General features: G+C 38.5%; 1 protein-coding gene across 3 annotated transcripts; it reads right to left on the minus strand.

Moving 5' to 3' along the window:
• Positions 1-633: 633 nt before the first annotated feature.
• On the minus strand, positions 634-23,843 carry FMO3 (flavin containing dimethylaniline monoxygenase 3). Of its 3 annotated transcripts, none has more exons than XM_082833058.1 (9): positions 23,702-23,843; positions 22,594-22,826; positions 13,344-13,532; positions 12,173-12,335; positions 11,007-11,149; positions 10,034-10,233; positions 5,460-5,815; positions 3,177-3,249; positions 634-2,476 (listed from the first exon to the last, which is right to left on the minus strand). In XM_082833058.1, exons 2-9 carry the CDS (start codon positions 22,723-22,725, stop codon positions 2,134-2,136), a joined length of 1,599 nt encoding a protein of 532 aa, XP_082689184.1. In that variant the 5' UTR covers positions 22,726-22,826; positions 23,702-23,843; the 3' UTR covers positions 634-2,133. The 3 variants fall into 3 exon arrangements, with proteins under 3 accessions (XP_082689184.1, XP_082689183.1, XP_082689185.1); XM_082833057.1 differs by having other exon boundaries at positions 22,594-22,731; positions 23,702-23,842; XM_082833059.1 differs by lacking the exons at positions 22,594-22,826; positions 23,702-23,843 and adding an exon at positions 16,271-16,408.
• Between the last annotated feature and the right edge of the window lie 466 nt (positions 23,844-24,309).

Consider the following 24,309-nt stretch of genomic DNA (forward strand, 5'->3'; position numbering starts at 1 on the left):
GGAAGAAGACAGGAAGGAAAAGAGGAAGTGAAGAAGATTGGTAGGTAAATACACTGAAGACTGACTTTGGTCTCAGTATTTGGCTCAAAACTGCTACTTGGCTTCAGAAGCTGGAAACCTCTGAATGGCTGAATTGCCGAAATCCATTTCAAGGTCCTTCCTCCCGTTGCGGAAAGTGGGTGTGGCCAATAATCCTGTGATCCTGCAGGTCAGCTTCATATCTAATCAGCATAGCTATGACAGCTGTACAAAAAAAATCTTATTTGCTTTTATTTTTAATATCTGACTATGCACTTTTAAGAACTGGTAAGAATTTCTAGATGAAACTGGGAGTGAAAAAAATCTTTTGTGCTTCATATGTTCAAATTGTGTGTCAGTTGAAATACACACACACACACATATTTAGTCTTATCAGAGTAACTTGTGGAATTGAATGATTGAGAATTACTGTTATGTACCAAAGTAATTAAGACTGATAATAGTTCAGTTTAGTATGGGAATAGATAGATGTTAATAGGACTATTAAGAGAGTATGTTGGCTACAATAGTTTAGGAAAACTGTTAATGAGCCAATTAATGTTTACAAAAACTTAAAGAATCATATGAGGAAGAATAAAAGAAACTATCATATCAATTTTAATCTTCAATTTATTTTGCATACTAGCATTTATAACATGAAACAAAATAAATTTTATGTGCTGTATTTAATTTGTTTACTTGATTCCATGTGGGCCACAGGGTTTCAAGAAAAGTTCTGTTTCACTTGGGAATATTTGGGAATACTTCACATCTGTGAGAAGACCTTAAAAGCAGAATATTATTTTGCTACCTTAAACAATTAGGAAAAGGGAACGATTTAAAGTTGTCTGCAACAACATCCATAATAAATCTTAGCTCCAAAGATTAAAATATCAAGAGAATTTAAAAAAAAAGAAAAGGAGAAAGTGTTAGAGAAAAATGTGATCTCCTCCTTCTCTTGTTGCTCTAATGGCTTCATTAGAAATTTTGTAAGGAGTATTTCATAAGGAATATGGATTCCAGGATTTTGTAAGGAGTATTTCGTCTAAAGAAGCATAATAAAGAAAGGAATAATGAATAAGAAAGATAAAATGGTATTTTCCCCCAAATTTGTGACTGTCCCTTTATAACCAAGTATAGCACAAGATTTTTTTTTTAATAAAGTCTGTTTGGGGAAAAAAAAAAAGAAATGAAGGTATAGTAAGAAATATGGAGTTCAACAACATGCAGAGCCCTCTGGTGGCTGGTGACGCTGACAGATTATTTTATCTGCTCCATAATGTCAAACTTGAAAATCTTTAGCTATCAAAATTTATCTGTAACATGTAATAATACTTTAAAAAATAAAATTTTAGATTTATTCTGGCACCCCATTCTATAAGGGTATATAATTTTATATGATCTGTATCAGGTTTTATTAGGCTTGGGTCATAGCTTTGGCTAAATATTTAATTTTTTAAAAGACTGTCCATTCAGTTAAAAGGTATATTTGGTGCTCTACTCATTATTATTGTTATTGTTGTCATTATTTTGCTGCTACATGTTGGAAAGTTGGTTCCTTATTGAGAATCTAAATAAAATGAGTTACTTCTTGCTAACTTTCATTATAAATGGGGTCTCCATGCTATGTTTCTTGGCCAGGACAGGAGGAATCACCTGGAGGACAGAAATAGAACATAATAGCCAAATTCTCCCTGCAAATAGTTTGTAGAAGTAGGCTGGGACTATCATATTGCAGCTACTCTGCTTAATCTGTTCTTTGTTTAGATTTGAAATACATATTTCAAACATTGTTTAAGGAGAAAAGGAATCATGTCAAATGTTTCAGGAGATGACTTAGGTTAGAGATAAAGAGGATATATCTAATTATGAAATGTTATGGAAATGTTATGGAATTATGAAATGTTAGTGGGACCTGAAGAGAATTGATTAATGTTCTTTAGATCATGACATGATTCTTACAGGGGCTTATTTAAAGGCCTAGAAATAGTACTGTCTTACTGACTAACGCCTGCTAAATAGGAAAGTAGGAGGTGTGCAATTCCTAATTTTTAAATAGCAAAGTTTCTTCCCAGGTAGTGTTAGTAACTTTCAGAATCCTAGATGGAATGATGATTAGAACAACACAAGGAAAGCAGCAATTGACAGAACAGAAATAAGAATGGGCCTGAACCAACTGCAAAATAAGCAAGGCTTCAGAGGACTCCCAACAATTCTTGTCGTCGTGGGTTTCAACGTCCGGTCCCACTGGGTCAGGATGGCATTTCTGGCTCCTGGCCACTTCCCCGGGCCCACCAGCCTAAACTGATATGAGCTGCAAGGGCCGAAGTAAACCTCCAAGGCCAACTTTGGATCTGTGAGAAACAGCCATGGGATGTTGGGCTTTGCCCCAATGAAGGAGGCAAGTTCATCCATATAAACGATATAATCCGTCTGTATGGTATTGCTTTTGCCAAACCTAGGGGCGGGAGAGGAAACAAGACTGTGGTCATCCACGCTTTGTATAGGAACAAGAACGGGGAAAATGCCTCACACCTTTTTATCCATGGGAATCAGCATCTATCCTTTGTGTTGGTAAGGGGACTATTGCTCATTATCCTGTACTTTGTAGTTGTTACTAAAGGACTTTCATACTGATCTCATTTGGACATTCCACAACACGGCAAGGCAGCTGCGAAAGGCATTTTTATTCACATTTACAAGTAGGTAAATTGTCTCTTGCTCAAGTGAGGTTATTACTTCATGGCCACTGAGCTAATTAGTGACAGAGGTAGGACTGGAGCCCGGTTCTTCTGACTAGTTCTCATTTTATTAGAGCCATCTGTTGGAAGGCAGCCTTTACATCTTAGAGGATTTATGGGCTAGAAAATTGAAGTCCACACCCACATGTTCCCAAACTCCTCTAACTTCTAATCTTTCTGGGTTTCCTTTCTGTGACATATTGCAGGAGCTATGGAGGGTTAAAACAGGATTTAGTGGGGTATCAGGTGCAAAATAGATCCTGGATATAAATATTTGTTGAATGGCTGAATTTAGCTCATAGCTGTCAACGTAATGACCTCACTCAGGGCCATTTAAAACTAAAACAGTCCCAAGGATTCACAAATTCTGCTTTTTCTATGAAAATTCTACATCCCCTTTACAATAGCTGCTCTTACCATTTGAGCTTTTTCCCCATTTTTTCATCAATGTCATTCATCATGTCCTTGACAGAAGGCAAAGTGCAAGTTCCTATAAAAAGGGAAAGACATGATAGTAGTTAAATAAGTCTGGCACAGGACCAGCTTGCAATGTTTCCTTTTTAATAGTGAGTTATGAATCATATTAGTATTTCCAAATTTTTGGTCACTGTCTAGCAAAATAAAATTTTGAGACAAACATACAGGTCATTCCCAATCTTCTCAGTGATGATACTCATCACAAGAATTAAAAGCCATTACCCAAATAATCTTTTATCTTTGTATCTTTGCACTTAAACCAGTTATCAGATTTAAAAAATCAGTTTCAAAATATTAGATTATATATTCTAATCTCTCAGCTTTATTTTTAAGTATGTTATCTAATAAGTTATAGCCAAAGGTAAATAGGCATCTCTTTTTTAAGATTTAAGAAAAAAAATCTTCATAGGAAGTTATCTTGCTTTGCCAGGAAAGGGAATTTCCAGCAGATAAGATAGAGAATTTAGTGAAGCCGCAGGGTTCTCTCTGAAAAGCCAATAGCTCCTGAATGAGACTGAAGATATGTACTGTCCGTAAGTCACCAAGGATATAGGGAAATCCCAGGAGACCAAATCTGAGTTGAGGCTGCCCCAAGATTTCACGCTCTTTCTGGCATCAATTTACAGAATTCTCTGAAATCTAGACCCAAACTTCTGTACCCAGATGCTTCAAATTAATGTGGTTTCTTTGGCAATTCTGCGATCACCTGGAACCAGAATTCCCAGCCTAGCTCTGATTGCTCAAGACCTACAATGACTTGCCTAACTCCCTATTCCTGAAATCCTTATAGACAGGGTCATGTGAACAGTCTGTAGACATGGCCTTGTTTCAAACCTTGGAACTCATTCTGTCCTTGGGCAGGAGGAGAGATGGAGAAGAGGCTATATTCCATAGCCCACCAGCTATTGCCATTGGGCTGCTTGTAGCTGACCCCTCTGTCCTGGTACCCTGGTTCCCCCGAATTGGATTGTTTGCCTTATCTTCCATTTCCCCCAAGACTGAGTCTTTGCCTTGTGCATCAGTTCTCTGTTGATTGGGTATCTGCCTTGTCTCCTTTCTTCAGAGCCCAGGTTACAACTCTTGTCCACACAGAGAGTAAGTGTCCCACATTTTAATGCCAGTCTCTTTGAACCTGGACCCTGAGCCTAGCTCTTTCTAAGTAGAATTTCATGCCCTCACCTTCCTGGCTGCTGCCTCACTGGAGTAACATCATCCTGCAACACATCTCTGCTTGGGGACCAGGGAGGGAAGGAGATTCAGAGAGATCACTGATATAAAGGACTGTAATGATGTGGATAGTAGCCTGGTGGTGGGCGATGATGCAGGCTATGTAGTTGCAGTTTCCAACCACCAGTATAAAAGAACATTTAAACCCCAGCAAGTCAGGTAGGACTGGAAGCCTTAGATGTGGCTTCAAAGGAAGCAGACCGGCTAAGATTCCTTATCCATAATTTTCATACCTTTAAGACCAACTAGACTTTGCACACTAAACTTTGACATCTCTATTTGTTCTTTAACCATGGCCCTGTTCGGTCTTATTGTCTGAATTGGCCCACAACTGCATTTAAAGCTTAGTGTGAATCTGATCCCAGTGCCTAGGGCTGGATGATGCTGCCTGCCTTCTTTGCTTGGCCCCAATCAAGTTTGTTGTTTCCTTTTTCTTTTTAAAATACAGGGATTTAGTATTCCTTAGAGACTGTCTACCACACCAAGTGCTTTCTGCTTCTAATGATCCATGGCAGGGAAGAAAATAGAGCAGGAAATCCACTTCCTCTCTAGCAATGATAATTTTTTTTCATGACTGTGGATGTTTAAAGTTGGCTGGATATTGGCTTTGAAACATCTTTTATTAACCTTTCAAGAAATGTCATTCTATTGAGTTTTGAAATCTTAATTTTATAAAGTTGTCATGCATTTAAGATGAGAGTCTCTGGTGTTCTCAAGTTTAATGAAAGGTCTTGGGTAATTAACAGTTCTAAGGAGTTATTAATCACAAACTACTCCTTGAATAATACCTTGTACTATTGTTTATGACAATTCAATGTAATATGTTTTTAATTGTTTATAAAATATAATACTAAAAAATGTAGAATTATAGATTCTGGAAACTGGATGGGACCTAGGATTTGTCCCTTGTTATTAGGATTATTGTTTTCACAAAGACTCAAAGCCATTCTCATTGGCTTCCATCTTTCCCATCAATGAGCTTCTTTGTCTGCTTACCCTTTATTACTCGTACTGCCCAGCGAGACTGCAGGTCAGTTGTGGGGATGACAGCTCCAAGGGACTGGACAAGGCCAATCACTGCCATGGTTGGCTTCTCCAGTGAAGGTGGGAAGATGCCTTTAAATAAGGTGACCTCGTTGTCTCTGCTCTTAATGATGGAGTCATCAAGGAAGGGGTAGGCGTAACTATAGCCTGTTGCAAAGATGACACAGTCAATGGCCTCAAACACTGTCCCATCCTCAAAAATGGCCGAAGTCTCTGTAAACTCCTTCACATTTGGCTTAACGGTCACAGTGCCACATAGAATGCGAGCCGGGAGCTCATCATTGAACACGGGCTCTTTCCTCAGGGTGCTGTATGGAAAACAGAGATGACCATTAGAACAGTAACATTTCCTGTTTCTTTTATTGGTCCATAATAATTAATTAATGATTGTTAATAGTTAATTAGTAAGGAAGGAGAAAACGACTCAAGATTTTTTAATGTGCCATGGAGTGTCACCAATATGGTTGAAGAACAAAACTGATGTAAGGCAACATTGTGGAGTAAGAGAAATTGTTTGTTTGCTGATCCCTTCTCTATTTCCTGTGATCTTTCTCTTCTCTTCCACAGAGCTCTCTCTAAATCCCAGAATAAGCACTCAGGCCCTTCCCCCTGTTAAAACCTATAGCAGGAAAAACTCTTTAAGTCAGAGTACCTGGGTCTTTAGATTTTTTTCTTTGCTACTTATCAACTGTGAACCTTGATCAAATTAAGTTTTCTTACTTTCTCTTGCCTCATCTTTCTCATCTGGAGTGGCAATAAAGTTATACCTACCACAGGTCATTGGGAGACCTAAGTAATATAAAGAATTTGGCATAGTTTGTAGCACATACATAGTGTTCGAAATGTTAGACATTATTCTTAACATAGCATACTCCAAAGTGGTCATCGTGATGTAAAGAAGATCAGATAGGCGGAAGGAAGCTAAAGGTGGGAAGACTGCAGTCAGGTTCTATCATAAAATGTGAAGTGTGAGCCCCGTGCAGACAAAGGCACAAGTCAGGTGAGGGAGGGAGCATCTAGGAATTTAGATAAGGCCAGGAGCAGGAAGAGGCCGCTGGAAATCTGGAAAGAGAGAACTTCTGATTACTTTTATTCAGTAACATCTCTAGTGAGTGCGCATAAATCTGAAGTTAGGGGTGAACTGAATAGTGTTGGAGGAAAAGACTTTGTTCTTATAGGACGGTGAGAGCTGTGAGAGAGCCATAGGTAGACTCCACTGGGGAGGAAACTGAGCCAGACAATGAGATTGGTTGGAATGCTGATTGGAAAAAGGCTGGATTCAACTGCTCGAATTACCTGCCATTTATCTTAAACCCACTGCTGTGTTGAAACTTCTTTTGTCAAGGCCACCAGGATCTTCAAGCTGCCAGATCCCATGGTCTACTCCTACTCCTCACTTTACTCAACTTATTAGCAGCATTTGACACACTTGATGGTGTCCTCCTCCATGAAACACGGTCTTCATTTTGCTTTCAGGTCATCACTCACTCTTGATTCCTTTCTGCCTACCTCGCTATTCTTTCTCAGTGTCTCCTGCTGAATTCTTCTCCTCTTCCTGACCTCTAAATGATGATGTGCCCCAGGACTCAGCCCTCATACCTTTTGTTTTCTCCATCTCCATTCATTCTTCAAGAGACATCATCTAGTTTTCATTTCTTTAAGTACTATCTATATTCTGACCAGTCCACATTTTTGTTGTTGTTGTTTCAGTTCACATTTTAAACTTACGGTTTGAATGTCTCTTCTGTCTTGTGTATCCCACTGCGTTTCCACATTTTTCTGTGCGAATGTCGAATAGACATTCCAACTTTTATACGTTTAAAACTAAATTTCCGCTCCTCCCATGGTTTTCCACGTCTCAATAGATGTCACCTCCATCCTTGCCCTCTTGCTCAGATCAAAAGTCTGGAAGACATCCTTGACCCCTTTTTTGCTTTCACATCTGTTATTCAATCTAACAGAAAATGCTGTTTGGGTTTACCTTCAAACTATCCAAAATCTGACCACTTCTGAGCACTGACGATCCTAGTTCAAGCCACCTACCCTTCTCATCTGGATGTTTGACAATAGCCTCTTTTTTAAAATATATTTTTTTTATACAGGTTCTTATTAGTTATCTGTTTTATACATATTAGTGTATACATGTCAATCCCAATCTCCCAATTCATTCCACCACCACCACCACTACCTCTGCTTCCATACATTTGTTCTCTACATCTGTGTCTCTATTTCTGCCTTGCAGACCGGTTCATCTGTACCATTTTTCTAGATTCCACATATATGTGTTCATATATGATATTTGTTTTTCTCTTTTCTGACTTTCACTCTGTATGACAGTCTCTAGGTCCATCCATGTCTCTACAAATGACCCAGTTTCCTTCCTTTTTATGGCTGAGTAATATTCCATTGTATATATATACCACATCTTCTTTATCCATTTGCCTGTCGATGGGCATTTAGGTTGCTTCCATGACCTGGTAAATAGTGCTGCAACGAACATTGGGATGCATGTGTCTTCTTGAATTATGGTTTTCTCTGGCTATATGCCCAGGTAGTAGGATTGCTGGATCATATGGTAATTCTATTTTTAGTTTTTTAAGGAACCTCCATACTGTTCTCCATAGTGGTTGTATCAATTTACATTCCCACCAACAGTGTAAGAGGGTTCCCTTTTCTCCACACCCTCTCCAGCATTTGTTGTTTGTAGATTTTCTGATGATGCCGATTATAACTGGTGTGAGGTGATACCTCATTGTAGTTTTGATTTGCATTTGTCTAATAATTAGTGATGTTGAGCAGCTTTTCATGTGTCTCTTGGCCATCTGTATGTCTTCTTTGGAGAAACGGCTATTTAGGTCTTCTGCCTATTTTTTGATTGGGTTGTTTGCTTTTTAAATACTGAGCTGCATGAACTGTTTATATATTTTGGAGATTAATCCTTTGTCCGTTGATTCATTTGCAAATATTTTCTCACATTCTGAAGGTTGTCTTTTCATCTTGTTTATAGTTTCCTTGGCTGTGCAAAAGGTTTTAAGTTTCATTAGGTCCCATTTGTTTATTTTTGTTTTTATTTCCATTTCTCTAGGAGGTGGGTCAAAAAAGATCTTGTTGTGATTTATATCAGAGAATGTAAACTCTTAGAGGAAAACATAGGAATAACACTCTTTGACAATAGCCTCTTACCCAGTGTTTCCACTTCCTTCCTTGACCCACCCATCTATAATGAGTGATGACCATAAAAGCCAAAGTGATCTCTTCAAATTAACTTAGATCTTGTCTTCAGTTTACTCAGATGCCTGCAATTGCTTCCCACTGCAATTGCAGAGTAAAGGCCAGACTCCTTACAGTGGCCTACAGGACCCAACATCAACTGGCTATTTTGATGTCTCTGGTTTCATTTCCTGCTACTCTCCTGAGCCCTCTTCTCCAGGAAGAGAAGCTCATTGTAGTTTGTTGAACATACCAGTCATACCCCTGAAGAGGTGATGTCCTAGCTGTTCCCATTGTCCAGAATACTCTTCTCTAGATATCCTCATGGCTCATTTTCTCATCTCTTTCAGGAATTTGCTTAAAAGTTTCCTCAGTGAGACCTCCCCTACGGAGTGTTTAAAATTGTCCTGATGGCACTCCCTGTTACCCTTGCTTGCTTTGTTTTTCCTCCCTGATACATGTCATCGTATGATTTTCTGCTATTTGTTTATTGTCTGTTTCCCACTACTAGAATGTGGGACAGGGATTTTATGTGTTTGTTCACTGCTATATCCACAGGATTTAACACAGGTCCTGGCACATAATAAATGCTTAATAAATATTTGTTGAATTAATGAATTAACTTTGATGTAAACAGCTTATAAACTTGGGTTTTTCACCCACGTCGAAGTAATTTCTTATCATGTGACTGGCTTGGGGAATGTTATAGGAGAGAGTGAGGAGGAGACTGAAGATGTAAACATTGTGGCCATAGTTCAGTGCGAGGGCTCCATTAAGGGGCAGGTGTTGAGAGCGAAGCACAGGGAAAGTTCTGCTTTGCTTAACTTTGTCATTAAGAAAGAGTCAGTAGAGCAAGGTGGCTAAGAGTGAGGGACTCTAGAGTCAGCAAATTTGGACATGGCTTTAACTTCCTGGCTGTGCGGCTTTGGTAAAGTTAACTACATTGAACCACAGTTTTCTCATCTCTGAAATGAAGATTATAACAGAGCCATCCTCATAGTTGTTGTGAGAACAAAGGGAGGTAATGCGTGTCAGAGACTCTGGCGTGTATTAAGGGCTTAAAACATGTTGACTACTATTATCATAACTCTAGGGACTAATTCCTGAGGTACTGATATTATATAACTTCACAGCTGTGCAAATCTGGTAAGGAGGATTGTGAATAGGAAAATACCCTTAACTTTTGCAATTCTTTATCCTCTGAAAAGTGAGAGGTGATTACTTCACTTTGATTTGTTTGGGGGTTACAACACACATTAGGGTTGTTGACACTGAAATAAAAATTAGCAGGCATATCATGTTTAAGTCTACTTTACCCATTTAAAGGCATCAAGCCATAGTTCTCATGCTTGAATCTTGCATTCATTTGCCTGACGTACCACCAGTCAGAGATGACTGTTGGTAAGTTGTTGTTGAGGAAGGTTTCAAATCGAGTGATAAACATCATGTCCCATGGATAGCCACCATGCCAGACCCGGCTCATCACCCAGGAGCCACTTCTGGAGCTGACGATGACCTTAAAAAACACCATTTCAACCATTAAAGTGGTGACCATTTGTACTGGATATTGTGATATATCCCCCAGATCTGCCTTTAGGAATGGAGTTATTATAACAGCTTCTGGGAGTGTTGCCAGAAGGCAACCCTCAGCTGTCAGCCCTCTTTGGCAGTTAGTTTGGTAACTTATACTCTTTTTGGATTCCCTGCATTCAGTGACTGGTTCATGGAAGGATATAAAGGCCCAGCCTCTCACTTCAACTAGAGACAATTCTAAAGGACTGTCCTAGCTTCAGAGTAAGTAAAGGAAAACTTCTTTCCCTTCCCTCAGAGGTATTCATCCAGAGAGCTCTCCCAAATAAACTCCCTGCCTTATAATCTACATCTTAGGGTCAACACTCTGTTATGCTCCTCCAGGCAAATTTTCATATCTTAATCAAATCTTCTCTGGTGTTGATGACGAATAACTGCATTCTAGTCATATTTCTTCTAGTGCTTATCTGATGATCCCAAAATGATCCCATTAGTTTCGGAGGAATTTACTGGACACATGTTAGACACTAAATGTCCCAAAGAAGAAGATTGTTGAATGGCAACATCACTCCTTGCTGATGTTCTGCCTTTGCCATACAAGCTATTTAAAATTTCACAAGTTACCAGGGAAGTTGAGCTATATGAAACACTACTTAGTCTTCCGGTCAAGCACCCTGCTCTTCTCCCGTTTCGTTATCACACCTTTCAAATGGTGTGTCTGTCCCTTTAAAGAGCTCCCTTAGTATCTGGGAGGCGTACCTGTTCAGCTGTGTGGCTGAGTTCTGAGGCAATATCACAGCCCGAATTCCCCAGGCCAATCACCAGGACTCGCTTCCCCTTGAATATTCCTGGTTCTTTATAGTCCCAGCTGTGGAAGCATTTGCCTTTAAAAAGTTGTAGACCTGAGTGAAAAGTGGGAAACATATGAATCATTTGATTTCCATTTAAAAAACTGCTGTAATGTGAATTGGTTCAGCCACTATGGAGAACAGTATGGAGGTTCCTTAAAAAACTACAAATAGAACTACCATATGACCCAGCAATCCCACTACTGGGCATATACCCTGAGAAAACCAAAATTCAAAAAGAGTCATGTACCAAAATGTTCATTGCAGCTCTATTTACAATAGCCCGGAGATGGAAACAACCTAAGTGCCCGTCATCGGATGAATGGATAAAGAAGATGTGGCACATATATACAATGGAATATTACTCAGCCATAAAAAGAAATGAAATTGAGCTATTTGTAATGAGGTGGATAGACCTAGAGTCTGTCATACAGAGTGAAGTAAGTCAGAAAGAAAAAGACAAATACCGTATGCTAACACATATATATGGAATTTAAGAAAAAAAATGTCATGAAGAACCTAGGGGTAAAGCAGGAATAAAGACGCAGACCTCCTAGAGAACGGACTTGAGGTTATGGGGAGGGGGAAGGGTGAGCTGTGACAGGGCGAGAGAGAGTCATGGGCATATACACACTAACAAACGTAGTAAGGTAGATAGCTAGTGGGAAGCAGCCGCATGGCACAGGGATATTGGCTCGGTGCTTTGTGACAGCCTGGAGGGGTGGGATAGGGAGGGTGGGAGGGAGGGAGACGCAAGAGGGAAGACATATGGGAACATATGTTTATGTATGACTGATTCACTTTGTTCTAAAGCAGAAACTAACACACCATTGTAAAGCAATTATACCCCAATAAAGATGTTAAAAAAAAAAAAAAACTGCTGTAACAGATCTTGTGGGTGAATATAGTTGCAGTAATCTGGAATTTTAGCACACCAGGTATGTTAGATACAGTGGAAGCATATTTTAATTTAATGTGTACTTTTATAAATTGTACTTTTATATATGTAAGAAAGACATTATCAAGGTCATTCATTCGTGTCAGATTTGTAGATGGCACCCTAAATTTTGGCCTTACCTTGAAAGGACTCTTTTGGTAGGTTGGGGTACACATGATGTCCAGAACAAATCATTACAGCATCAAAGACAGCTGATTCTTTTTTACCATCCTTTTCAGTGATAACGTCCCATTGGCCAGTGACTGAGAAATCAGGACGTTTATTTACACTGGATACAAGTGTCTAAGAGAAACACAGAAAGATAGCCTTCTTTTTTTTCTATGCTAACAGGTAGGTTTGGCACCAACTTGATCAAATAGGCTGAAAAAAATCTTTAATAGTGTCTTAGGAAAAATACTTAATTCATTATGAAGGTACATATTACAAATTCAAAATTCCTTCAGAATAATTCAAAACATTAAATGGTCTATATGTTTTTTATCCCCACATGGTTCCTTGTGTATGACCAGTATTTTCTGCAGTAGAAGAGTGATTCCTTTCGGAGCTATGACAGTGAATTGAATCATAGTTTACAAGAGGCATGTAGCACATGTAGTAAATAATCTGGTGGCCAATAATTTTTTTAGTAACAACATTTCCTAACGTATTTTATTAGCCATTTTATTTTTAACATTATTGTCTTAAAATGAAAGATGTCTGTATTCAGAGCATAAGTTCTTCTCAAATTTTAGTGTGTGTAAGGATTATGTGAAAAACCTTAGGAATCAGGATCGCGCCTGCGGCCCGGGGAGGGAGCTGTAAAGGAGGAAAGGTTCCCACACCTTGGGAAGGCTCCTCACCAGTGGAGAAATTAGACTGGATGGAGGGGGAGTTTCAGAGCCTAAAAGGAGAAAGCAGCCCCAGCCCCAGCTTATTTTCTAATATAAGCATTTAAGCTTATAATTTTCATGAAAGTTTTGCTCTCTCTGCTTCCCACAAATACCGATATGTAGAATTTAAATTATCGTTCAGCTCTAAATATTTTAAAATTTCCATTGCATTTTCTTTTTTGACCCATAAATTGTTTAGGAAAAAAGAGTTCTTAAGTTAATGGAATGTGGTCAAGTTTTGTAAATTTCCTACATATTCTTGAGAAGAATGTGTATTCTCTAAATCTAGGGTCAGAGAAGCCACATTGTTAAAAATGTTGACAAGTAAGAAAGAGACACTGAAAGAACTAATGGGAATCTACTAATAAAAAGAAAATTCCTCACAGCAATGCCCCGAATTAATTTCTTGATAACATCTTACCTTAAGTTGAATGTATCTCAGGAGGTTCTTTTCTTTGGCAAACGCAGTGATGTATTCCTGGAGCTTACTGTTATGCATAAAGTTGGGAAAGTCATCAGGAAAAGGGAAGTCCGGAAAACATGTCATCTCTTTGGAAGAGTTGGTAAACACTGACCGATAAATGCTGGCCCTGCCTTCCTCGGCATGGTCCTGTGAAAGTATGGTTTTAAATGGAAGAGAGTTTGTGAATGAGTATACTTATCACAGTCAGGGCCAGTTCCAAATAATTAGCACTCATTTTCAGTCGGCCTTTACCCACAAGTAAGTGAAATAAGATGAGGCATAAATTAACTTCACTTAAACAGTTTGATGATAAAGGAACTTAGAATGTGGAAAAATATATCTTGCTTAACATCTTTGCTTTTCTAAGGGAAACAAATTCTGAATTTCATCATGTCCTTTAAAGAACATGTAACTGGAATAATTTTATTCCTTTTAGCCATTAAATACAGTGATAGATATTTTCCAAAATTCACCCATGCATGATTTCAGTGTGTCAACACATAAGCATGGACAAACAAAATGTAATATATACATACAATGGAGTATTATTCAGCCTTAAAAAGAAAGGAAATTCTGACATATGCTGTGATAGGCATTGACTTTGAGGATATATGCTAAATGAAATAAGCCAGTCACAAGAAGATAAATACTGTATAATTCCACTTAGCTGAGGTACCCTGAGTGATCACATTTATAGAGACTGAAAGAGCAGTGGTTGCCTGGGACCAGGGAGAGGAGGGAATCGAGAGTTATTGTTTAATTTCTGTATTATTTTACTTTGGGAAGATTAAAAATGTTCTGGAGAGGGATGGTGGTATGATTGCACAGTAATGTGAATTAACTTAATGCCACAGAACTATATGCACTTTAAAATGGTTAAACAGCAAATCTTTATTGTGGTTTATTTACAACAATGAAAAAAATTTCCTTTAGCATGTCATGAGGTAGTTCTGGTGGATTAGATCATGATATTTTCTTATGTACCTAGGGCAGAGAGAAGTTTGGTTATGTTTAGAACAGTTTTTCAAATGTTTTTGCCCATACCCCATAGTTAGTAATATATTTTATATTGCAACCCAGTGCGTGCACACACACAAACACACACACAGTGGGGACAAAAGTTTTATGAAATAAATCATTTTCAACAAGTTGAGTTGCACACATACTTCCTATACATTTCATTTAAACATGCAGATTGATTCATTAATTTATATCATAGCACACTAATGAGTCATAATCTCCAGTCTGAAAAACATTGGTTTAAAGAACTGGGTAAGGAGAAAGGCGAATAGAGGCAGAAAAAGGGGTAATGGTGGATTACTTAAGTCCTAAGCTTTATTCTGGAATTCTGAAATTAACATTGAGGGGAACACTGAGGGAAGAGGGGCTTTTGTTTTCACGTTTGAAATTCTGGTAAGATACCAGAATACATATCAAAGCCTCCCCCTGAACCAGCCTGGGTAGGGGGAGGTTGACACAGGAGAGTCAAGTAGCAATGATTAGGAAGAGGTAGAACTTTAGTTTAGTTTAGTTCTCTTGAACCCATTCAGTTTGAACAAAACATAGGAGTTCCTGCTTGCTCCCAACAGGGATGCAGAAATTATCTGAGAATCTTAGTACGTAGTTTACCAGAGAGTTGCCATGGAGGAAGCTAAGTGACATTTTAGGAGAGATGCAGAGTGGACCACTTGAGTCAGGGACTCAGTGAGAAAACTGGACCTGGCAAGTGAGGTCTATTCAGCAAGCAGATTCAGTGGCTCCTGATTAAGTTAAGAGAGGACAGTCTCCAGGTTCATCAACTGCTGTCTTATCCTCTTGAAGGATGAGTGTGAATGGTAACCAAATAGAATAGAAACATCAGGAGACCAGAGCGGCCAGAGGACAGTCCCAAGACCTGTGTTTGAATTTGGGAAACTTTGGCTTCCCTTTACCCCAAGGTCATTTAAGTTCTCCTTCTCCATAAGCCCAGATACAATTTTGGAAAGAGCTGAGGGGCAAGGAGGGGAGCTGAAAGACTGAGCATTGATCCAAAAGAGACCTAGAGATTAAGCTGTGCCAACTGGGGGTACTCCTTGTGTCTTAGAATGCTTTTATGCTTCTCTCTATGTAATTCTGGACATTTGTCTGTTGTTCTATTTATGCTAGACATAAACGAGTGACCTGAACACTTAGTAGTCTAGTATTACTTACTGACGAAACATTGCAACATGTCAAGACCTCATAGGAGAAAATGGGAGAGGATCTCCCAGGACAGAGTGAGAGTTTTAGGGTTCGCTGACATGCTTCATGACTTTCCCTCAACTTATAACATGAGGCATTTGGTAGACAGAATTTTAAGAGTGACCCTTAGTGCTCCTCAGCCTTGTACAGTCATTTGCCCTCTGAGTCTGGGTGAAACCTGTAAATATCATATCACTCAAAGTATGAGGAGGATTCAGCTTGTTGTTCTTGGCATTGAAGATGGAGGGTGCCATATGCCAAGGAATACTAGCAGCCTTTAGGAGCTGAGAGGAATCCCAACTTACAGCCAGCAAGGTAACAAAGACCTTAATCTTACCACAGCAAGGAACTGAATTCAGTCACCACCCTGTATGAACTTGGGTGCAGATTCTTCCCTTGTGCCTCCAGATAAGGGCCCTGCCCAGCTAGCAGCTTATTTTTGACCTCGTGAAACCCTAAGCAAAGAACCTAGCTGAACTATGCTGTACACCTGAGAGTAATAAGTAAGTGTTTTTCTGAGCTGCTAAAGTTTGCAGTAATTTGCTACGCAGAAATAGAAAACTAATACAAGGCCAAAGGTAAGGTTTTGGAGCAAGCCAAAGTCAGGGAAAATTATGTAATGTAACAACAAGGGAGGAGTTTCATATAATAAAAATGATGCAAACCTTTGAGACAGGTTTGAGGTGCTTTTGCAACTTTGGTTGCTTCAGGATAATATTCAGTAAATCCCCCTAGCAATGCTGAGCTGATTGGTCTTCAGTTTTTCTTGGATTCCGAAAAGGCCATGATTAATGAGAGAGGAGTTGCAGCATCAACTAACCACATCATGTGTGACTTGCTTAAAAAAGAAAAAAAAAAACACACAAAAATATGTCATGAACATCTTACTGTTCCTATTTGGTATTATAGTGTATCTCAGAGCCCATGTTTATAGACTGATTCTTTTAAGTTGATGATATAAGAAGTTCATAAGAGAATGACTATAGAGTCATAAATTGCATTTTCAAATATAAGTTTTTTGTGGGGCAAGTGTTCAACAAAGAACCAAACCTTGGTTATTTATGGAAGTAGCTTTATTTATTTATTTTTGATTACTTAAGTAATCCAGACTTCTGATTAAACATGAAAGATTATGTAGATGCATTTAACTCTTTTTCCACTAAAATTACTGTAAAGGTATCAGAGGTATGAAGCCACAAGGAAAAAAAAGAAAAAAAAGTAAAAGCAAACAAGAAATAACAACAATATTTTGAAAGTAGAACATAGATGCATGAGTGATAACTGACTTAACAGACCAAAGAAAGGTGAAAGCTAAGACTAGATCTAATCAACTGGGAATCTGGATCAAATAATGATACGCTAAGACATTCAAAGTCTACAGTCTTTTACTTCACATATATAATTTTTCAGAAAACTACTGAGAATGTACTCTCATATAGTCTACTAAAATGAGAGAATAAACAAAATAGTAGAAAGATAAGGTTTCCAGAAAATAGGGTTACCCAGGGTAAAGCAGTGTAGCTAGCCTAGGGAAAAGAAGGAAGACAATCTGAAAGAGTATCTTTAAGAGATAGTTGAGAGAAGAATTAAGCTGGTGAAACACCTTGTGTGTTTAAACATGCTGAGAGAATTCTGTGGGATGGCCTGGGGTTTGAATTAGAGATAGCATTTATAAAATTAAACCAACAAAGGGCACAAGGCAGTTATTAGCTCCAGTGAAAACAAAAAGTTATTTAAGAAAGAAAATATAGCAATGAACAGTATTTACATGGTTATAATAATATAAGCATGAAGGTTTACTTAAACGAAAAGAATGGTATAACTATATGAACAAGAGAAGATGGAAAATCTTGTAAATGGGTGTGTCTTTTGTTTGAAATATTCTAAGGGATTGTTGTTTGTACATAGCACCAATCAAAAAAAATTCTGTAAATACAGAGGAAGTTACAAGAAATGGGTCAAAAATGAATATGGTGGAACAGAGAATTCAAATTTAGCCTAAAAGAGGCCAGGTATTAGAGTAAGAGGAGATACAGTGTTGCCTGATTTTCTAATTTTTCAAAAGAAGATATATCCCTAGATTTTTATGTGAAATATCATGATTTTAAAATAATGGATCAAAAAATTTAAAAAATGTATAGACCAAATAAAACAGAACAACTTTAGTATAAAAAGAGCCAGTTTGCTAACTCTAAAACATGTATAAACTATTGATTTTTGTCTGGTAGTTCCAACCTCATTGTATTATCTTATTTTTTGCAGCCATTTTCCAATTGATGTCCTTCATGGTATAAAATCAGATAGGCAGTAACTGATAATTTTTCCTCCTTTCCAGTTTCTCTTTTTTATTATCAATCGCTTGTCTTATTGAATTGGCTCAAACTTGTAAAAGAACATTAATCAATAGATCTTTAAGAGAGAACTTAAAAATTTCCTGGAGGCAGTATTTTCCATCATTTTGGTATAAATTTCTATTTTATTGTATTGGCAACAGAGAATTTCATTTTATTTATACATTTTTTCAAAAATTTTGAGGCTTTTTGGTTGAGTCAGTTTTAGAAATGTTCCATGGGCACTTGAAAATAAGACATATTTCATCTTTTTATAGTGTTGTATATCAACTAGTGACAGACCAAAGTGCAAGATGCAATAGTTGTTAAGCTACTATTTGACCAAAACTATGATCCTTAAAAAATAAAATAACAAAGTAAACATTAGTCTAATTCTTCAGATTGTACTTTCAAATTTAAAGAGCCAATAAAAAAAAAAAACCCAAAATAGGGGCTTCCCCGGTGGCACAATGGTTAAGAATCTGCCTGCTAATGCAGGGGACATGGGTTTGAGCCCTGGTTCGGGAAGATCCCACGTGCCGTGGAGCAAATAAGCCCATGCGCCACAACTACTGAGCCTGCGCTCTAGAGCCCACGAGCCACAACTACTGAGCCTGCATGCCACAACTACTGAAACCCATGCACCTAAATCCTGTGCTCCACAACAAGAGAAGCCACCGCAATGAGAAGCCCACGCACTGCGACGAAGACCCGATGCTGCCAAAAATAATAAATAAATAAAGTTAAAAAAAAAATACCCAAAAGGGGCTCCAAAGAAAAACATTTCTTTCCTTAAAAAAATTAACATTGTTTTCTATCTGAAATGATTTTCCCTCTGATGAAAGATCAAACTGTAGATCTCTATGTAGAGTTGCCAGTTCATAATGAAAAGCACTGAGCACTAGAAATTTAGAATTAGGGCTCATATAACTCAAAGTTTTCAGGCCCGTAGAATATAAATTTTTAATATAATACTAGAATATTCCAATCACATCAAAAGCCAATGTGGCTGTGGCCTTGTTCTTGACAAGTAATTCAATGGTAGATTAATTGCCAAGTTTGCGTCAGAAAGCAATGTGATCTTGAAATATGGTGTGAGTTTTCTGCTGCTCCCTTAGGTTGTTGACTCTGCTAGTGTGCATTTGGGATGCAGAGGTGGACGAATTCATAGCTTTGGGTGAGTTTAGGAAGCTTGATAGTGATTATAATTAACACAAGGAGAGACTAAATATTAAAGATCAAATAGATACATAAGCTAGAAAAAAGTCAGGGGAAGTGAACAATGGGTTGTATGCCCAGAAAAAAACAGACTTTATTCATGACACTTCAGGCCAAAATCCAGTTTACTCACATATTGTTTGGGGGACTCCTGAGAAGGAAAGACCTTTCCCCTAGACCTGCATCCTAGTCACAACGTACTTTATCTTCTCAGCGATCAGAGCAGGTGAGGGAAATACATCATCTTGCCTTTAGATCGGCGTTAGAAGAAAGAAGTAGAAGGGCTATAGGAAAGTGCTATAGGAAACAGCTACAAAAGTGTGAATTATCTGCACTGTACCCTTTTTACACATAGCTAATATTTGGATCTCTCTGAAAGAAAAAAAAGTTGAGAGAATGTAAAGAGCTATCTTTAGAAACTAAAGATAATGAAAATACAAAATTTAACCTGATTTTATAATATAATCCCATGATGTGAATTCTAGGTATACTGCTACAGACTCCTAGAGGTATTTGAGAAACACTGCAAGTCACAACATCATTTGCAATCTTTAAGTCCTCTCACAGAGGTGAAATAGTTTGGAAACTCCGAATAACCAAGTATATTAGTTTCTATTAGCTTCGTGAGGCTATTGTAATAAATTACCACAAACTTGACAGCTTGAAACAACAGGAATTTATTCCCTCATGATCCCAGAGACCAGGAGTTGGAAACCAGTATCACTGGGCCTAAATCAAAGTGCTGGCAGGACCATGTTCATTCCAGAGGCTCTAGGGGAAAATCATTGTCTCTTCCAGCTTCTGGTGGATGCCAGCGTTCCTCGGCTCTTTTAGCATCTTGAGGCCACCTGTATTCCTTGGCTAATGTCCCCTTTCTCCATCTTCAAGGTCACAACGTAGCATCTTCAAATCTCTCTTTCTGATGAGGTCGCATTTTCTTTTCTATCTTTGTGTGTCAAATCTCTCTCTGCCTCTTTATTTTAGGGGTTTATGTTATGGCATCTCGGGCCCACCCAGATGATCCAGGATAATCTCATCATCTCAGAATTCTTAATTTAGTCATGTCTGTAAATATCCTTTGTCTTTATTAGGAACATTTACAGGTGCTAGAATCAGGACCTGATATCTTTGAGGGTGCCATTGTTTGAAAAGCCTGCCACAGTCCACTGTCAGGCCCCTAAGGATTCACATTTATCCCACATGCCAAATACATTCACTTCAGCCCAACATCCCCACAGTCTCAATCCACTGCAGCATCAAATCAAGTCCCAAATCTCACTTATATATCATCAGCTTAAAAGTCCTAAATCTCATCATCTAAATCAGGTATGAATGAGATTGAGTATGATTCACCCTGGGATAAAATTCTCCATTTCTGGACCTACCAAACAAGGAAACATGTTGTCTTCCTCTAAAATACAGTGATGGGACAGGCACAGGGTACCAGTTACAAATGTTCCCATTCCAAAAGGAAGAAAATGGAAGGAAAAAAGGAGTCACCAGTCCCAAGCAATTTTGGAATCCAGCAGGGCAAGTTTTATTAGGTTTCAAGACCTGGTAATAAGCATTTGTGTCTCAAGGCTTCAGCTTCTGTGTTTGAGGTTCCAGCCTCTGGGGTTAATTTTCTTTTTCTTGAAGAGTAGCACATATTTGCAGCTGTGTAGTTTTATCACTCTATGATGCTAGGTTCAAAATTTTAAAGTCTTCCTTGAATAACAAGAGAGGCAGCTGCTCTCAAAAGCTATATCAGCAGTGTCTTTCTTCAGCAATGCTTTGCAAAGTAAGTTTTTATTTATTTATTTATATTTATTTATTTTTGGCTGTGTTGGGTCTTCGTTGCTGCGTGTGGGCTTTCTCTACTTGCAGCAAGTGGGGGCTACTCTTTGCTTCGGTGCGCAGGCTTCTCATTGCAGTGGCTTCTCTTGTTGCGGAGCACGGGCTCTAGACGCATGGACTTCAGTAGTTGTGGCACATGGGCTTAGTAGTTGTGGCTCGCAGGCTCTAGAGCGCAGGCTCAGTAGTTGTGGCACATGGGCTTTGTTGTTCTGCGGCATGTGGGATCTTCCCGGACCAGGGCTGGAACCTGTGTCCCCTGCATTGGCAGGTAGATTCTTAACCACTGAGCCATCAGGGAAGTCCGCAAAGTAAGTTTGAATATGAGGATTTGGTTAAGATCACTGTGTAGAAGACTTGCCTGCTCAATAAGCCACTTGTTGAAATGTCACCCAGTAGTTTAAAAAGAGGTTAAGAATTCAGGCTGGAGAGACAAGTCAGATTGAATTGGGGTCTTGTCTTTACCATTTACCAGCCATTTATCATTTTTTCTTTTCTTTTTAAGCTTCAGATTCATTTGTAAAAGAAAAAAACTCATACCTAGCTTATAGGATTATTATAAAGACTGAATTAAATGGGAAAGGTGTTTGGCATATAGAAAGTGCTCAATAAAATAGCCCTACGATTCATCAGTGTGCTAATCTGAAGATCTGTCAGCACATTCCAGTGACACGCTGGGCTCCACAATGTTATAAAAGATACTGCATGGTTTGACGAGTTCTTTACAGCCTAGAAAATATCTACATTAATAAGAATAATTCTCGTATCTTTATAATATTTAAAGAGCTGTCACAAACACTGTCTCCTTAAATACAACCTTTCATTAAGTTATAAAGTTTAATACTAATTTTGCATTTGAGAAGGAAATGGTGACTTAAAAAGGGTTAATGATCTTCCTATGTTTGCATATGTGTTAATGGTTTATCAGAAGAAGAAGAAGAAAACAGGAGTAGGCTTAGCCAGACAGCATTCCTAAGGTTGGAGACACTGAGGGAGTTGGGGGCACAAGGCAGCCCGCACACCCTATGATATGCTTGTCAGACAACGCAGGAAGTGATTTAACGTCAGCTTACAAGCATGTCTGCTGACAGAGTCCTTCATATAAATGCATAGAAGTAAAAAGTCATTGAAGAACTTCAAATCAGTGTGTCCTACTCTTGGTTCCTCTCGTAGCTATCTCATGAATTATGCGTTTTTGGCAAGACCAAAGTCAGCACCTGAAATCTTAAAATCTGTGGTCTGAATCACTAAGAGGATGTTCCAGAACCCCAACAAAAGAATGGAAAGAGCCATTGCTTTTTAAATGAATAACTCATGTAATTCCATTACATAAACCTAACCAATATTTGACCATATATTTTATCCCCAAGTGGCTCACTTATTAATGATTTATTGGAGTTGAGCTCTGTACACAGAGACTAACCAGCCCACTACCTCATTTACTTTTGAAGTAAGTAAGGGACTTACTTTCCAACCTGCTTCTGATGTTGTGTTTCATAGAGTGAGTGTAACTGCCACGACAGCTTGTTTGGAAGGCTGTGTTCAAGCAATGTGCTCTCACACTTCCCATTTCACTCCCCAGTCTATTGCAGTGGCATCCCACTCACCGAGAATTTCCACAGGCCCCCAACGTCTTCGCCCTTCTCAAAGCAGGTGGGCTCCAGCCCCTCTTCCAGGCAGCTCCTGATGGAGGCCAAGCCACTGATGCCAGCTCCAATGATGGCCACTTTCTTCACCATGGTTGCCTGTGCAAAGGCCCAGGGAACATTTCCAGCAACAGTATTGCTGAAGACTCATTTTTGGATTTTTTTTTGGTATCACTTTTTGGCTTAATAAGCAACTTTGTTTTTGCACCAAGAAAAGCAATATTGAAAGAAAATAGATCAGAACTTTTTTTAAGTTATCTAACTATACTTTGCGTTTCTCTTTAATTTCTAAAGAGAATATTTTTTCCTCCCAAAAGAAGCACTTTGTTTTCAGTCAACTCTCCAAAATTAAGAGGCTGGTGATCTGGCAAAATATTTGTCTTCTTTGCCTTTGGCCTTTTGTCAGTTACTCTGTACTAGAGACAGTAAATGGGAGAAAGAGGAGATTCACCACTAAAACACATATACACACACTTATACCCACAAACATTTATGTATGTATGAAGGAAGAAACAAATATATATGTGTATGTATATAAATGCATATACATATACACATATAAATACACATATTTATTTCTTCTCTCTACTTTAACATAAGCCTTGAGGAATAAAGTCTGGCTATATCTGTGTTTTGGTATGCCAGGAAGTCACCCTCTTTTCTCCCCTAATAATATTCTTCACCTTCTCAATTAAAAAGAAAAGTCAAGTCTCTTTATCTAAAAACAACTTCTTCCCACTAGCTGCTACCCTCAACCTCCATTCTCTTCTAAAAAAAATTATGTTTCCTAATCTTTTCCTATTCCTGACAATATCTTTAGACCTGACTATTACTTTTCTCTTGTTTTTTTCTTTTTAGACAAAATCACATAGGTATGCAGAGAAGTAGATTTGGATGACAAAAGTCATAATCCTTAATTCTCAGAAAGTAAAAAATATCTACTTGAATTATACGTCATTCTCATTTTGGCCATATTTGGTATAAATATAGCATGCGCCTTCTCCATTTACCAATCCCACTCTCCTCCCTCTCGCATCATTACAGTATCATCCTTTTTTTCTTTTTCTACCTTTTCTTTATCTTCTGTTCTTCTGAAGGTTTAAGTCTTGTCCAAGATATTTGGGCAGTTTGAAAGAGAAAATGCTTCCCTGAACCAGCACTCGGGGGGATTATTGCAAAATGGGAGGAGCTGCTCTTAAAGAGGAACTCGTTTCCCAGTCCTCCAGCAAGCTCCCTGCCAAGGGTGGGGCTCTGCTCTAGTCTCTTGGCTGCCCAATCCCTGCTTTCCCTTTAGTCCTAGTAAACCCAATCTACTGCTTACACTCTTGGACTCTTGGCCTGGGACTCCGGCATTTGTCCCAGATAGATGACTCTGCAGTTTTCTGCTCCATTTTATGATGTGTTATTCAAAATTTACCTTATTTTTCTCATTTCTTATTCTTCTCTGGGTATCTCATAGTAGCCCCCCAATACTGTTGAAAACTAGCTGTTTAATTGAGATATCCCAGCAGTGAAGATGGGTTTTCTCTCTTTCCTCTTATCCTCTCTTTGGACCTTTGTGGTCAAAGGCCTAGATTTCTCAAATTTGTATTTCTTTGATTCTGGTCAGTGTGTAGTCATGGAAAAGATCAAATTCCATAAATTGATCCATTAGCACCAGGTAAAATTATGTTGGTG

Source organism: Leucopleurus acutus (genome assembly GCF_964270905.1).
Source record: "Leucopleurus acutus genome assembly, chromosome: 2".
NCBI classification, from domain to species: domain Eukaryota; kingdom Metazoa; phylum Chordata; class Mammalia; order Artiodactyla; family Delphinidae; genus Leucopleurus; species Leucopleurus acutus.

Excerpts from the sequence above, each read along its gene's own strand:
- FMO3 (XM_082833058.1), bottom strand. The coding sequence starts at position 22,725 with ATGGTGAAGAAAGTGGCCATCATTGGAGCTGGCATCAGTGGCTTGGCC. Across the intron at positions 12,336-13,343 it reads TGAGATACATTCAACTTAAG|ACACTTGTATCCAGTGTAAA; the intron begins GTAAGATGTTAT and ends TGTTTCTCTTAG. Across the intron at positions 5,816-10,033 it reads GGCTTGATGCCTTTAAATGG|CACCCTGAGGAAAGAGCCCG; the intron begins GTAAAGTAGACT and ends TTTTCCATACAG.